We start from the raw sequence: 16,093 nt of genomic DNA on the forward strand, positions 1-16,093 counted from the left end.
CTGGGCAGCTCTGTGCTCCGCACCTCGTTATATGGATATAAATTAGGCTTGCTGGAGCTGTGGAGAGCAGCAGGAACAGTTCTCACTGGCAGTAAATTTGCTTTATGGTCATTTTCTGTCTCTGGAAGAGCTGTGGTTAGCGCATACTAAAGCAGTCCTTAAGATCTGTCGAGGCCCGAGGAGATCAGATCCCACCTTCAGCACTCCTGTCTCTTCTTCCATCACTGACCCAGAAGCTCAGGGGTCAGTCCCCTTCTAGTTATGGTGCCTAATCCCCTCTGCCCTGCCTCCTCTCATCACTCACCTCTTGCACTTAATGAGAGTGTTAGCAGGGAGACTCTGCTGCATCACTGCAGGTAAGTCGGCCCTCATTAGCATTTAAATAAGGCCAGGAGGTAGAATGGATTTACACATTGTTTGTCTGCCATAATTTAACATTCAATTCTGATTCTTGTTGGATTGTGAAGTCTGTAGTTATGGGGGTGTGATTAAATTATTCATTTGCTGAAAAGGGTGGTGCGGTAACCATGACATTGTGAGTCTGCTGTGCAATCTATCAGATACGATGTGACGTTTCCTGTAATGTGAATAAATGTCATGGCCGGTGCTGAGTCAAACCTTCCACTTTTAAACTGACGGGGAGACAAATGGCTGTGAGGTTGAGAATTAGACACTTAGTATTAATAATTTCTGCCCTTTAAGTTAACGAGAATGGAAAATGCGCTTATTGTGAAGTGTCGGTTTAGTTTTTCAAGGCACAAACTTGATGCTGGACTTGTTTGCTGAATTAGAAGTTTAATGAATAATACATTTGTGTTCACAGTTAACAATCCACTTGGAACAAACCTTTATGGTGTATTTGCAAAATAAGATACAGGCAGTGTGTTTTTCTTTACGTAACAAGAGCCCTCATTCACAGAACATAAAGTTCACAAACCAGTAATATTCACTCTAGTTCTGAAAAAGACTCAAGTGGCAAATCAGTGAAATAAATTTTGGAAAGCTGCATATACCAAAACACTTACAATAACTGTATCAATGTAGCCTAATAATTGTCTGGCATCAGTACTATAGGGTCAGACCAACAGCGGTAAAACTGTCCCGTCCACACAGCTGTGGCAGAATAAAATCTTGTACAGCTACAGAGTAGCGTGCTGAGACCAGATCTCAGAGATCACAAATCTGATCCCTCTGTTTAAGGGACAGGCACAGTACATTACTTAAGGATTTGTTTTTTTTGTTTGTAACGGATATGGATTCCTGTTAAAAACCAAAGAAGGTCTCAGCGTTTCAAAATTGAACTTATTTTTTAGATTTCTAAAATCAACTTTGGCATCTCAAACATATCCTGACACTTGTGAGCCAAATGTAGTGGCACGATAATCTCAATTAAATGTAAAATTATCAAATGGGAGTAATCCACATAACTGTAACTCCTCACAGTTATATTCAAGACCAATTCTTTGTCTGTATGGAGATAAATATTACCCATATGACTTCAGGAGTGGCTACATCAAGTGTCAGGGCATTTTAAATATGCAAATTATATCAGAATCAAACGTTAAAGGTGACTGGCCATAGCACCAAACCAAAGCACATTTTTTTCTATAAAGGGACATCAGCAACATTTGAAATAATATTCATTCTCCTCACTGTACAGGCCGAGTTATGGTCATAGCTTATCCACCACCATTTCATAATGTCAAAGTGGAATAACCTGTTATGTCAATGTCACTGCTACAATGCGCCCATGGACAAAAAATAATTGCCTCAGTAAAAATACAAAACACTGATAACAGCAATACATTCAGGTACTGTAGATTACACTACAAGAAGCTTTTTGCATAAAAATGTGTGACTGAGGTCCTGTACAGTATCTCAAAAATATAAAAGCTCCTTTTCACATTTCACAACAAGTGGATACAGGCCATGCAACAGATTGCTTGTTATCTACATAGAAAATATCAAGTAAGATCATGCTTCAAAGTCCCTCGCCCCCTCTTTTTCGTCAAGTATCATAATCTCTCCCCGGCACTGTTGTCGTGGCACTCAGAGAATACAAAAAGATTAAAAGTGGCAGAATTCCCTCTGCTCTTTACAGCCAGCAGGAAATGCACAAAAAGGCTGGAAGAGGTTGCACCATGCGGCCACTATTTCCCCCCTGACAGTCTAGAGAGTGAATAGCTGATGCTCCCTCATGTTGGTACAGGACGTGGATCCCCTTCAGGCATTAATGGATCCCAGTCCATGTGTAGCTTAGGGATTCAGAATGACACTGGTGCCGTCTTCTTTTTCTCTGCGCTGGAAGGTATCGTGAGCCTGCTCCAGATCCTCTATCACCGCCAAGAGCCGGGCAGCGATACTCTGACCTGCCTTCATTAGCTGAGCGCGGCATTCTGCGCCATCTACGAGACAGAAATGCGTAGATTCATTGATGGTAATTTAAAGATCCTACGATTCGTACTTGAAATTCAGTATTTGTAGCTACCAATGGTGTTAACATAAGCAAACACAGTAAACACAGAGTTTAATTTAACCTGGGTGAATGTCAGAGTTAATCTTTTCTTGATTGCCCAACGTCTGATCAGCGTCTGGCATCTCCACATATTTTTTCCTGCAGAATCAGTCAGAATATAAACAGTTTTCATACAGTGACAGTAAAATATTAGATTCATTGCATTGTCAGGGAGAGGCAACAGCAGAGCAGTGCATTCCTGTGTCACAACATAGCCCTCTAGTGTCTGGTAAATGAACTGCATCACCTACCTGAGTTTGTCCTTGCCTTGGAGAAGTTGCTTGAATATCGTCTGAGTCTCTACGTCTGGATCCAGTGGGTCACTCCAGTCACCCAGAGTCACAGCTGAGTGGGTTCTACTGCAGCCTGTAACTGAGACTCAGTCTTTAACAGTCATGATCACCATTTTGTCTTTTTGTCTTGTCGAACCCCAAATTCCAGCATTACTAATGGTTTACTCTACACTTTGATTTCTCAAAGGCACATGTGACAGATAAAATTATGTTAGAAACCACACAAAAGATATATTCTCATGTAGCTTTCGGAATAATGAGAAAGTGAAAATTGTGTTATCCCTGAGCTTGTTCTCCACTGAAGCAACAAAAACATGGCAGCTGCAAATCGAAGGTTTAGTCATTAAATATGGATTGCCAGGAACTAATTCGCCTTTCGAAACCAGCTACGAGTCGGTCAACCAGAGGTGAAGCAGAAAAGTGTCATGTCATGAAATAAGCCTGCATGTTAATGGACAATAATACTTATGCTCTGGGATGCTGTTAATTCCTGACAATCCTTCTGGCGCCTTGGGTGTAATTCAATACATTTGTAATGTGAGCTAAATTTTTTATGTACGCTTGTAAAACAGGTTAGTTGCCAAACTCTGTAGTCCTCAGAGAAGCATTAGAAATAATAACACCAGGATTACCAGCACGATCTGCCTGCAGGCAGCAGGTCCACTTGCCACTGCGATGAGCCCCCGGGTGGAAAGAGGGCAGCATGCGCTCATTGTAGATGCTGACTTTCCTGATCGCAGACAGCCACTGGTTCAGTTCATTCACATTCTGTTTCAACAAAAAATAAATAAATAAATAAATGAAGCAAGGATTCAAGTGTCTGAAGAATCAAACTAAAGGATCAGCAAACAGGAAAATGCATCCATTAAATGAAAAACTGAAAAAAAGATTCAAGTGTCATCAGTGAACAAAATAATGGATCAAAGAAATCATGGTTGTGTCTAGAAGAAAAGCAATAAACTGAAAAAAAAGGTCATGCACTTTGTTGGTGACTGGCTGGTGTCGGTACGAATGCACCTTGCACTGGATGTACATGGTGTGCAGCTGCCCATCGTTGTCCTGGGTGATGACCTGCATTACATTCTGCTGCTGAAAGGCATTTTCATCCACCCTCTCCACGGCACACACACACTGGATAGGGATTGAAGAGCGCACCTGCAACAGTTCAGCCACAAACCACAACCCCAATTAACACGAGTACGCGGATGTAGGCAGCAACATATCCTGCTTCTACTTCAGGCAGTTCACATTGAGGTTTAAGTAAAAGAAGGGTGACATCTGATCATACATTAATTAAGTGGTTTCTGAAATATTTTGCACACATTAATGTAGAACAATATGAGGCAAGGAGGAAGTGGAGATGAGACCAGTGTGGCAGCAAAGGCTACTTTTAAGTGTAAATCAGCCACTTCCATTGGGAGCGCGTCTCACTGAGACTGGAGTGCTCCGACATGGAGGAAAAGGGGCCAGGACATTGTCTGCAATCTGATTTGCAATGTTAGCATGAATATCCACAGCCTTCAATTAATCGTCGCCTTTATTCCAGTCACACAAAGCGGAGACTGGCTCAAAGAGAGAGCTTTTTAGTGGGCTAGATTGGGCTGCTCCCCACCACGGTCTCTTGTTAGTAAATGAGAAGAGATCATTATCACAAGGTTTGGCACCACATGATAATGACACTAATGATCTTCTCAGAAGAATATCAACACAAATACATTAAAGCAAGCTGGGAAGAACTAAAATGTTTCCTCTTTTGTATGAGCCAAGTAGATGAAAGTCCTTCAAAGGGCACACACAGTGACTAATTCATCATAAGACGGCATATCATCTTCTAATAATAGATGAATCACTTTCACGTGACTTTTATTCAAACTTTACTCATCTGTTTGGCTTGTATAAAAGCCAAAGACATGAACACTAATGAGCAAAATGTTAAAAAGCAAACATGGATACTCGTGAGACGAACCGTATGTCAATACCGACCTGCCAGTCAGGAGTCTTGGCATAGGACAGCGTCTCACTAGTCAACCAGAAATAGCGTTTCTTAAAGGCAAAGCGGGAAAGCAGTTGGGGTCCTTCCGTCTTGTGTTTGTGGAGATACCCCTCTTTGACTGTGACTGAAGGCATGAATACAGCCCTCTGAGGCACTTCAGACACTGCAGAACGGAGGAGAAAATGCATGTAAAGACAAACTCTGTGCGTAATGGCATATTCATCCAGGCAGACACAAGGTGGTGCTGTGCCAATAAACAAACAGCATGCTGTACGTTCAAGTGTTTATCTTTAATTTCATCACGTCAGTCTTCTTCTATCACCACACGAAGGACAGCTTCAAAGAGGAATAACATGCGTTCACTTCTGTCCAACACATCCACCTGAAGAGCATTAAATGTCAAACTGGCCTTTAGGAGAAAGGAGTGAGTGTGATGTGAAGAAGGAGGCTGAAACATGATATGTCAGAGGGGGAAGATGTTTTTACAACAACACTGACACATGACAGTGAGGCAGCAGCCAAGACACGATGGATAACCAGTGTGGCGTCTCATTCTAGCTCCACGCCAGCTCATTCACCATGTCATCTCTTTTCTACACTTCCAGCTAGTTATGAATATTTCAATACTGGACTATAGCCTTGTTTAACTTAATCCTGACATTGGCTGCCACACTGCCAGGTGGCCTGTGGCTGATAAGCTCAATAATATGACCTGTGGACGTCTGATTACAAGTTTAGTGGTGTGCTCAGTGTAATCAGCCTTACCAATGTCATGATCTATGTCGATCAACTTGTCCAGGAAGTCCTTGACAGAGGCCACGCTGCGAAGGATGATTGGATGAAGGGGCGCCATCCACTGCTCCTTTCCATGGCCCAGCTGCAGACCCAAGTTGCCGACACTTTGTAGTGCCTGGACGGCCAAACGCAAAGACAAAATACCGACTCTAAACTCACATCTTCATCACATCAAATCTCAGGTGACTGACAGAACTCAGCGAGTGACTGCATATCTCAAAGTCCGCGATCAAAAGGGTCCCTGAGGCCAAGCATGCTGTGAGGCCTTTTGTCCAGCCCACACCTGGCCTGGGGCGAAGAGGAAGTTCCTCTCTACAGCCCTCTCTGATGGTCGGCTTTGAACCACAGTCTGGACGCAGCACACACAAAGGTAAAAATAGCCCGTTCCCCGTCTCCGTAAAGGACCCATGGCAACAGCACTTCAGCACCATGGACAGCAACCACAGAAGCCAAATGTGGGAGACGAAAAAGGTTTTGCTTTCTCTCTAACATGTGACCAAGAGACCCGTTTTTATTGAAATCGAGGGTGTTTATCTTAGTGACACTTACAATATCACATTCAAGAGCATGCTTGACCTCAGTTACAACCTGCCTATCACAAGGAAACGGTTTTTCATTGTTTGTGTCCTTCTGAAACAATTTGTGTGTAATCTTGAATCATTATAAATTACTTTCTGTTTTTGAAGACTCTGGGATGGAAAGTAAAAGAATATTATAAAGAAATCCTTACACAGGGATATAGTTTACCAGTTCCGTTTTCTTAAGTACACTTTTTTATATTGACACAAAACTAAAGGAAGACGCTGCTAATTCAACAGCGTTACATAATTCCCTTACAAGGTGAAAAGATACAAAAGGACAACATCGTACATACACGTTCAGATTCATTTGTTTTACTCCTGGAATATCCATTTTTCTTCCACTAGCAGACAGCTTGTCACCTTACAACCAAGGCTCCCGCCTCTTTACTGTTTGTTTTTTATGCACTTAAGTGTGATGACTGGACACGAATAAATTATTCATGGCAGCGTCTGTGTGTACGCCTGTGTTTGGAACCATACCTTGGCCAGTAGTAACAGTGTTCTGCTTGTACGTGTGTCAGCATGCTGGTCTCTCAGCTGGAACAGTTTAGGCGTGAGGATTGCAGGAGCAAAAAAACGCAGGAAGAAGAATCCGCTGATGGCCAGGTACTTCACGTCCTGTAAAAATGATGGTGAGTTTGACAGGAAAATCCACGAGTGAGGGACTTTCTCCTTCGTGTTGATAGCTATAGTTATAATCACAAGACCTGCAAATACACTGATGTGCTTTAAAGAGATTCAATCCTAGATTTTTTTCTCTGTGTACTTTGCTCGACTGACCTCATTCTCAGGCTCAGTAAATTGCTCCTCTACTCTCTTGTGTAGCTGTTTGAAGGCCACTCTCATGACGGGAGGACATTGATCGACTGAGCCCACGATCGATTCAATGATGCTGGTTAAGTAGCTTTGCAGCATCTCCACACTGCTGTCCCGTACTTCTGCCTCTGACACTGCACCCTTAAATGAAATTCGTCTTCAGAGACAAAGAAAGAGATTGTAAAGGACTGAACCCCTGCGACAGAGATCTACACAATTCAAGTATCAGACCACACACAATTTTGCATTTTCATCACATATACTCAAATCTATTCCCAGTCGCCCATATCCTCCCTGTTCCTGATTATGTCTTTTAATGTGAGAGTATGAACACGAACTGCTGTATTGAAAATGTCAGGAGAGATGTATATCGACAGGGAGAGGAGACAACAATGATAGTAAGCCGATCTTCTGCAAACACAGAGGATGTTAGATCCTGGATCTCCCTCCATGTCAGAGATAGACATCTCTGGGGGCTCATGGCAGTTGCCAAGCAACAGCCTTCCCCCTTTTTGCATTCCTTTTTTTTTTTTTTTTCATTTTCTCACATTGATGTCCTTCTCTCAGGGGTGAAGTGTAAAGGAAGTGGGCAGTCTCCTGTGGCATCTTTTCAATTTGACCATTTTGACACATAAACGGAGAATTGAAGACATAAATCTAACAGCCCAGAATCCCCATTAGTCATTTGCAGTTTAAGACGTGCACCTGTGAAACAGACCTGGATTATTTTTAGGTCAGAATATGATTATGGTATTGCGATCCAGAAGAAGGTCTGCTTTACCTTGTGCGGTTCAGGTCGATCTTACACGGGTCCAGCTCAATGTACTTCTTCTCATCAAAGATGCGGTTGATGATAGGCTTCAGCACCTCATGCAGATACAGCATGCCAACAGCCTGACAACAAAACAATGGCATATGTTGGAGACACCTCATTTACCTCCATGCCAGCGCGATTTATTTAGTCTAAAGTGTAAATTTGCATAATCGAGACAGCAAACAAGATACAGTAAGATGCAGCTGAACGATCATAAAATGTTTACGCAAACTCGGTGTACATTTGGAGATAGGGAATGTTCAGGAGGAAGATAGCAAGGATCGACCAAAGGGCTGGAAATAATTAACAGACAAATTCTGCTTTCACTCACAGTGGAAACAAAAAAAAATCAATCACAGCTTAAAATAAAACAACAGGGATGTCAGCGCACCTTCATGAACTGTTCCATGGCCTTTGAGGCAAGTGAGTTGGAGCGAAATAAAGTGTTTGGATCCGCTGTGAGAGGAAAATGAAAGAGAATTTCAACATATAATCCAAGGTATAATACAATATACTAATTTATAACTATAAGAAGTACAAGGTGAAGGAGAAAGTTAATAACAGTACTTTCATTCTATAAATAAACTGAAACATTTATTTATTTATTTATTTTTAATTTTAATTTTATTTAGGATTATTAAACCCCTTAGAGGAAAACCTGACTTGATTTTGTTAAACTTAGTCGGCTAATTGAAAAATAATAAAAAAAAAAAAACAATGGCTGTGAAGCTCTCCACAAATTTCAACAATTAACAGTTTTTGTCTCATGTCCCATCAACTCCCTACTCTTTTGACCAAAAAATACTCTTTGCGTTATGTATACCTATAGGCAGAAACAAGGGAAAGGATCCCACCATTAACATTAACAGCTCCTAATCAGTGTGATGAACTTTCTCAGAGACCCTCATCAGGAACATAATCATGCTTGATTAAACCCTCTAAGACTGATACATTAAACTGGAAGCTATTCATACACTGTGTGGTGCTTTTGTCTTTTCCTGCCTCCAGTTCTGGCTCCTGTAAACCTTTCTTGGATGTGCCGGCTTTCTATTCAGTTTGATGTATTGGCCAAGAATTGATCTGCTTTAGAAACAAAGGCATTAGTCTCACAACTGAGCATAGACTGACCTTGCTTCAGCATTATGTAAATCCTTCAGAGTGGTGATACTAAAATATCCATGGTGACAAGACTGAGTTGCCAGGTAAAATATTTGCGCCTATGGGAAAGGCTAGGTTTTCATTACAGCTCAGTGGGTGTACCGTACTTTTTCCTACCCTTACCCCCTGTGCCGAACTTTAATGTCTGACTGCTCACGGCGTCTATTCCTGATCAAGCAGTTAGATCATGTGGAGTTGCTATGGAAACTTAGGCACTATGCTTATTATCTCAAACTACACAAACAGAACCCAAAGACCAGAGCACAACTCAGTGCGAATTATCATGGGGATATGTTGCGGAGGCAAAAAAAACATGACTAATCCAGACCACGGAGAAGCCATGAAAAAGACAGTTGGGTGAGTAAATAATTGGCATCAGGGTAGTAAATATAGAGCTGGTTGGATTTTACTGCCCACACACAGACCATCACTGCAGCATTCAGGGACCCTAATGTCAATTCAGAGTTAAACAACAGCTACCGCCTGAGCGTCTCAGGAGAGTGGAACAACAACAGCAAACTGGCAGGTGTTCTCTGTATACCTTAGTTCCTCATAATGTCTCAGACAGACTATAATATTTTAGACTTTTTTTCTTACCGGTGTGGTTGACCTCCCGGGTGTTAAGGTAATCCAGGAAGGGCACCACAAGGCCTTGTCCCAGGTAGATCTTCACCAGAGTCATGGCCACGTCCTGCCTGCTCTCGACAGTGGTCACCTCCTCCAGCATGGTCAGAGCGCTGCTATCCTCCACCTGGGAAGAGGAGTACCAAGGTCATCGTCTAAGAATGTGCGCGTCACTGGAAAGCCAGTGTAGGATAAATGAAGTAGGTGGATAAGTGTGGATTAGGTTGAGGGAAAGCACTAGAGAGGGGAAGATGTGACGCATGCAGCAGTCCCTTCACATGATGATCGAGAAGAAATGAAGAGGAGCAGTGATGCTGACCTCTGTAGGGGAGATTACCGACTCAACCAGAAGGTCGATGAGTGGCTGATAGTACATGGACGGCAAGATCCGATCCTCCACCAGTCGCACCTTCAGACGCAGCGCTCCCAGCTTTCCACTGGAAACAAAGGAGAAGGGGATTCTCTGCAGGTCTTGATCTTATACTGAAATAAGGCCTTTCAAAAAATAGGTCAGACAGCAATCACAGTATACTGTACATTCAAAGTATTTCTGTGGACTGTTAACTTATTTGAAGATAAGTTTGTACATATTTGGTCTAATATTGTGCCAGTAGAAATAACATTTTCTTAAGGAGTCCTATTGGTTAGGAAAGTTGTCAAAGCTTTTGTCACACTGCTTTCCCCAACCAATGCCAATTTTACTGTTATGAAAGTAGGTCTCTAACAAATTTCCACTCAGCAGTGTCCCCCTCCCCTCTTATAAACTGTGAGTCATTTCCCAGAGAACCTCTGAGTTTCACTTTACTTTGACACTATCCTTTTGCGGTTCACTCAACCGTTTTTGTTCTAAAATTATCTCCCGGAACAGATGCTGTCAGAGACCTGGCTATACACCTGTGAATATTCATTTATATGCATGAAAGAGAGCCTGGAGGAGAGCAAATTCTTTCACTGGGCACGTTTTTAAAAAATACAGTTATTACAGTTTGAGTCTTTGAGGCAAAATGCTTCTCAAGAATACAAACCCACAAAGTTGGCACAATGTGCAAACAAACACACCCATAATCCTCACCCAGCATCAAGCTCATTGTTTCCCAAGGGTAGCAAACGAAACCAGCCTTCCAGCAGAGGTGTCTTGTGCAAACAAGCGAAGGGGATTTCCACCTGTGCAACAAAAGAACAAACAAGGAAACAAGGATACAATGTCTGACTAGAACATCTGTTAGAGACATTTAAGTTTGGAAATAAATACTTTTCTAAATACTTCAAAATACATTTTAAGGCAGTCATGAGATTACATCTAAATCATGAGATAAATAATTATGGCATCCTCACCTTTCCCAGAAAGTCGTTCTTGCCCACCATGTCCCAGTCCCAGACCTCCACAGTAATGGTCCCCTCCTCGCTGAGCTCCTCTGGATCCAACTCCAGCTCTAATGTCTCTCCCCAGTGCGGGAAACGGGTCTTCTTGATAATCTAAAATGAAGTATTTTTAGAAATCCTAACAAGCGACATCCCTTCAATACACGTATTGTCACTTCAGTCCCTTTATTTGTACAACGATATCAAATAAAAAGACAGACAATCAAACAATCATCAGCGGAAGAATACAAACGTCTGGCTCCAGTGCAACCTAAATATATTGTACATGCATGCACATGGAGCTCACCGATGTCTCTGCACTGTGGTTGTTGAAAATAACTCTTGTAAAGGGGTCAGAAGTTCCAGAAATGTCTCTCGGAGCCAAGTCTCTGTGGGCATCACCAGACCAAAAGACAAGAGAATTTATCAATACATAAAAATGCTCCTCCTGCAAACTCCTATTATCTGTTCTGTAAATTAATTTAGTTAGTGTTATACTACTACAAAAACACTACTTCATACTTGACCTTATTCTTTTTTTTTTTTTTTTCACATTCATCTGTGTGTTTGAATAACACAGTGTCGGGCCCTGACTGACATGCTCATTAGTGCCCTGCCTGAGAAGGAGAGATTGTAGGCTGGGACACACAGATGGGGCAGTGAGTGGTGCGATAGTGGCAGTGTGACTCAGTAGGGAATGTGGAGGCCTGCGGGGTGATGGTGATAAGATTTCAGCTCAGTGATGGCGCTGATGGGTCTCTGCTACGAGCAGCTCAGCTATAGAAACTTAAAATAAGATGATTACATGTTATTTCTACCATTAGAAATTACATTTACCCATGCTTCTACAGTTTATCTACCCCTTTGATTCAACCCTGCTCTCTGGGTCATCCACTACTGTCTCTAAGGCCCTGTTAAGACCTGGTACTAATGAGCGTCCTGATGAGTGTCCAGATTCAAGTATGTGTGAAATGTGTCTCCATATGTGCCGCAAGTCACCACGCAAGATCTGATCAAAGTTTTGCGCTCTAAACACCATCATCATTTGAGGCGCAGTAAAATACTGTGTAAACAGCTGCTGCCTCCAGTGGGTCACTACCTACAGTTAAAATCATAAAATTCATATTTTGTTGCGTGTGTGTGTGGGGACATGATACAAATTGTGGAACATAGTGAGCTGTGAAGTCATCTTAGCTCACTCAAAGCACACACTTAGTGAGTAAGTATTCATTTATTTATTTATTCATTTATCTCGACCCTGACGTTAGAGATCTGCATAAAGCTCCGATTATGATGTTTAACTGAGCTCCTCGCATCTTGTCAGCAGTGTCAAGGTTTCTCTTTACCTGGCTTCAATGACTCGACAACGCAGGCAAATCTTTTCTGCATCTTTCAGAAGCTCCAAACTCAGATGGATCTCCCCCTGGACTTCTTCATCAGGGTCGACCCTGGTCAGGTTCATCCAGCTATCTAGCCCTGAACAGACCACACACAGATACTATTCTCTAAAGATTCAAACAGTGAAAAAGAATAACAACAGATGTGACAACTAGGGCTGCATATCACGTGTTTTCCAATCCAGTGTTTTTTCTTAAGTGGTGAATCTGCTAGTAACTTCAGCACTAATGTCAAAATAAGACAACTGAGGAAGAGATCTGTTCAACGACACTTGTTAATCTACAATTACTGTATTGTCATAGGATTTGCATAGTAAACAATATTTATGATCTGGATATTGCAGTGCGTATTTCTAATACTAATAATACTCATATATTTTGTGGTCTAATTAATTAAATGTATAACAAATCATTGTTTTGTATTGAGTTACAGACGTTTGTGCAAAAATCTCTATAATTCTTACGAGAACAGTTTAAGGTGAAGGCATGCAAAGCCAAAAAAAATATAGATAGTCTGAACAGCATGTAAATTAAGTTTACTGTTTGCTATCAGAAATAAAAAATGGTACAATGTCAAGGCCAGGCTGTGAGAAAAAATCCTGCGAGGGAGTAACTGACTCAGTGCCATCATGTAGCAATGAATCACAGGAGTGAAGGCCATGCCAGGTGGCTTTCAAAAGAGAGGCATCGGTATGCAGCAAACATTCCCCAATAAACACCCCCGGCAACGTAATAAAACTACAACACCATCACGACAGACCATATTTTAAAAGCCATACGCCTGGCCAAGACAGCATAGGAGGAGCTACATTTAGTGCTGAGGTAAACACTGTGACTGATTTCTCGCACTCTGGTGTAAGAGAGCCACTCATCAAATGTTTGGGAGCCATTTCAAAAGCTTTGCTTGATCTTCTCATTTTACACCACTACGGGTTTAAAAAATTGGTTTATGATGCACGAGGGAACATTCCCAGAGTTTATATAGACGAGCACCGGGAGGGCCATCATAATAACAAATTCATCAATGAATATCTTGAAAACAGTAAAAAAAAAAAGTGACTGACAAATGTGATAAATGAAATGTGTGAGAGAACACTGAGAAACATTCCCAGACTAAAAAAAAAAAAGCATGTCTCCTCAGTCGCTCTGACTTTTGACTCTATCATGGGAACCATGTGTGTTTAACCTCTGAGCTCTGGTCATAAACTCCAGTTACAGACTGATTTGTTCACTCATACCTTTAGCTTGAGATCCAATGGCTTCTTTGCTCAGTGTAATCTTTCCAATAACATCGTCATGCCTGCAGAAAAGGATGTTAAAAAAAAAAGAGATTATCAGATAGAAGCTACTGAAAATACGATCAAAGTTCTTGAGTTAAATGATTAGAGTACTGGTGGTCCGGAGAAGAGGAGAAAAAAAAAACAACATTTAATCACTCAGTCTCATCGGCCATCTGCCTGATGATGTTTGTTTATTCAAAGCCTGAGTTTTTTTTTCTGCCGTGCACGAGGATTTAACCCAAATATATCAGTCCATGAGCCAAGTTAAGCAAACATTGAGGACTATAAATTAACTGCAGAGCTCTGTCAGTTAAGAGTAATGGTTAAATATAAATGATTTGTTTTGAGACGTTTCTGGATGACAGTGTTACCCAATCGTGTCCTCGTCCATGACATGAAAAGAGAGTGAGTGGAAACCCATCGGAAGGTGCAGAGTGTACTCTTCCCCCCAGAAAGGATTTAGGTTCTTCCACACTGTGGCGGTCCTGAAAGGAGAGGTTTAACATGCTCACAGAGAAACACATCATGTGAATGCATAATGGCAGGGGTCACAAATGACTGTAAAAGTTTATTGTTCGTTTTTACATTTATTAAGATGTTTCTTTGTTGAGTTCTTTTTTGATGATTTACTGAACAGTTATATTTGTGATTTTGATCTGCACTGAACATAGTGACATATGAAACATCTGACAGCGGGGTCACACCGGCATTGCATCATTTTGAGAGGTCATGTGATAAAACTACTGGGTAAGTTAAAATATCCTGCGTAAAAATTATAGCAGCTCCAGGTAAGAGTTGCTTTCTGGCATTTTATAAACGCTCATAAGGGTCTAACCTCAGTATGTTTTAAAATCAATGTAAATGTGTCAATTATTCCTCGACTGAGTCATAATCTTTGTATAGTTAGTTGATAATGATATGTTTTTTAAAGATTTAAAGCATTTCATTTTATTTCAGCAAACTCTTGTGGGACTAGTGTTTCTATAAAACATCTATAAAATATATTTAGAAAAATAAAACCAAGACACGCCTGGTAAATATTGTTTTGTTTCTATAATCCACGCTGTCAACAGGATAAAAAGATTTCAGAGAATACCCTGACCCTGTGTCCTTATAACAAACAGCTGTGTTTCTATAAGACTGTACTGTACCCATTTTTTTCCACCGCAATCTACCAGCCTCATCATGCATGAATATCACACTTGAGAAGTCAGTTGGCCTGTAACACTACAAGATAATTAGTGTGAGTGTTTGCAGTGAATCAGTGTGCTGTTTTCCCTCGCCATGCCAGATGGAACAATAGGCACCGAATTCACCCCATGTTCTTGTTAAAGTCCACAACAAACTGTGTTCCTAGAAACTTTGGGTCAATGTCCGAACACTTCTCAGTCCAGCGGCTATCGAAAATAACTCGGAGGAGGAAATCACCATCTTCAAGTGAAACCGCGTCTGCACTGGTGTATTCTACTTCCAGCTTTCTCCTTGCTTGCACCGGGTGCTCCCTGCAATAATTGATGCACCCTCTCCATGGTTACCTGCGGGTGTTTTAAAGGCCAGACCAGTATCAGGTTCTCTGTGATGGAGGGGCCACGCTGTGGGCACCACCACACTGATCACACACACTCCACCCTGGTTTACATGTGCAGAGTAGTGGGAGCACAGCCAGAACACTAAACTGATGCAAATATATAAACTGTGAAGAAAGATATTAAAACGTGAGAGCTCCGCTATAACACTATATGTTTCCTGTTTTAACAATATGTTCTAGTAATGTGCAGATTTCCCTACTTACCTGGCAACAACTTCATTGTCAACTTTTACAATGCAGTATGGATCACTGGTCCCGGATCTTAAAAAAATAAAATAATAAATACGACATAATCAGATGTGGTATTTGCCTGGGAGTGAGCTTAATTTAATTTTCTGTTGTCTTTAATTATACTGAGGTCAATTTGTCTTTGACTAAATCACCTATCACCTTAATCAATTTACTGGAGACAGCCTACCAGAAAATTGCATTTTAATTGTAATTTTTCTCATAACTAGCTAACTTGACAAGGGGCTATTAAACAATGCTGAGGCTATAAGACAGAAGAAGCACATGCCGAAATTACTCACACGTCTTTGGCCGGGAGGTTCCTGCCCTCGACAATGCGAAAATAAAGAGATGTGTTTTTGGCCATTTTCAGTCGAGCAAGCTATTAATCCAATTTCTCCTGTGTTCCCATACGCGCTCTTATAAATAGAGCTCTTCCCCTCCGCAAGTGAGTTTTCTTCGTTTCATGACACCTTCAGCTCGTGACAGCGCACAGCCCACCAGTAGCGCGCAGCCCAGGCGCAGTCCAGTCAGTGGGGCAGGTGAAACACTGGGAGCCACAGGGAGAGCGGCTGAACCATTGGGCTGAACGGGGCTTTGGTGTTGTCACCATTACGCTCACCGTTTAAACAGGTTAAACTGATAGACC

The 16,093-nt window shown here is 41.6% G+C and overlaps 1 protein-coding gene across 4 annotated transcripts; it reads right to left on the reverse strand.

Annotated features, from left to right (window-relative positions):
• Positions 1–775: 775 nt before the first annotated feature.
• On the reverse strand, positions 776–16,006 carry rasal1 (RAS protein activator like 1). 4 transcript variants are annotated; one of them, XM_084551936.1, is made up of 21 exons: positions 15,747–16,006; positions 15,421–15,477; positions 14,000–14,113; positions 13,587–13,648; positions 12,298–12,427; positions 11,259–11,340; positions 10,925–11,065; positions 10,662–10,753; positions 9,909–10,026; positions 9,563–9,716; positions 8,199–8,263; positions 7,775–7,887; positions 6,958–7,150; positions 6,658–6,795; positions 5,567–5,711; positions 4,792–4,964; positions 3,826–3,963; positions 3,441–3,576; positions 2,767–2,887; positions 2,538–2,614; positions 776–2,405 (listed from the first exon to the last, which is right to left on the reverse strand). In XM_084551936.1, the coding sequence occupies exons 1-21, from the start codon at positions 15,809–15,811 to the stop codon at positions 2,257–2,259; spliced, it is 2,463 nt and encodes an 820-aa protein (XP_084408062.1). In that variant the 5' UTR covers positions 15,812–16,006; the 3' UTR covers positions 776–2,256. The 4 variants fall into 4 exon arrangements, 3 of the variants coding, with proteins under 3 accessions (XP_084408062.1, XP_084408060.1, XP_084408061.1); XM_084551934.1 differs by having other exon boundaries at positions 3,790–3,963; XM_084551935.1 differs by having other exon boundaries at positions 3,790–3,963; positions 9,927–10,026; positions 15,747–16,005.
• Between the last annotated feature and the right edge of the window lie 87 nt (positions 16,007–16,093).

Source organism: Chelon labrosus (genome assembly GCF_963514085.1).
Source record: "Chelon labrosus genome assembly, chromosome: 9".
Taxonomy (NCBI): Eukaryota; Metazoa; Chordata; class Actinopteri; order Mugiliformes; family Mugilidae; genus Chelon; species Chelon labrosus.

Coding starts and splice junctions, on each gene's coding strand:
- rasal1 (XM_084551934.1), bottom strand. CDS start 15,811: ATGGCCAAAAACACATCTCTTTATTTTCGCATTGTCGAGGGCAGGAAC. Junction 11,341..12,297: donor TGTCGAGTCATTGAAGCCAG/GTAAAGAGAAAC, acceptor TGATGCCCACAG/AGACTTGGCTCCGAGAGACA. Junction 10,027..10,661: donor AACAATGAGCTTGATGCTGG/GTGAGGATTATG, acceptor CTTTGTTTCCAG/TGGAAAGCTGGGAGCGCTGC.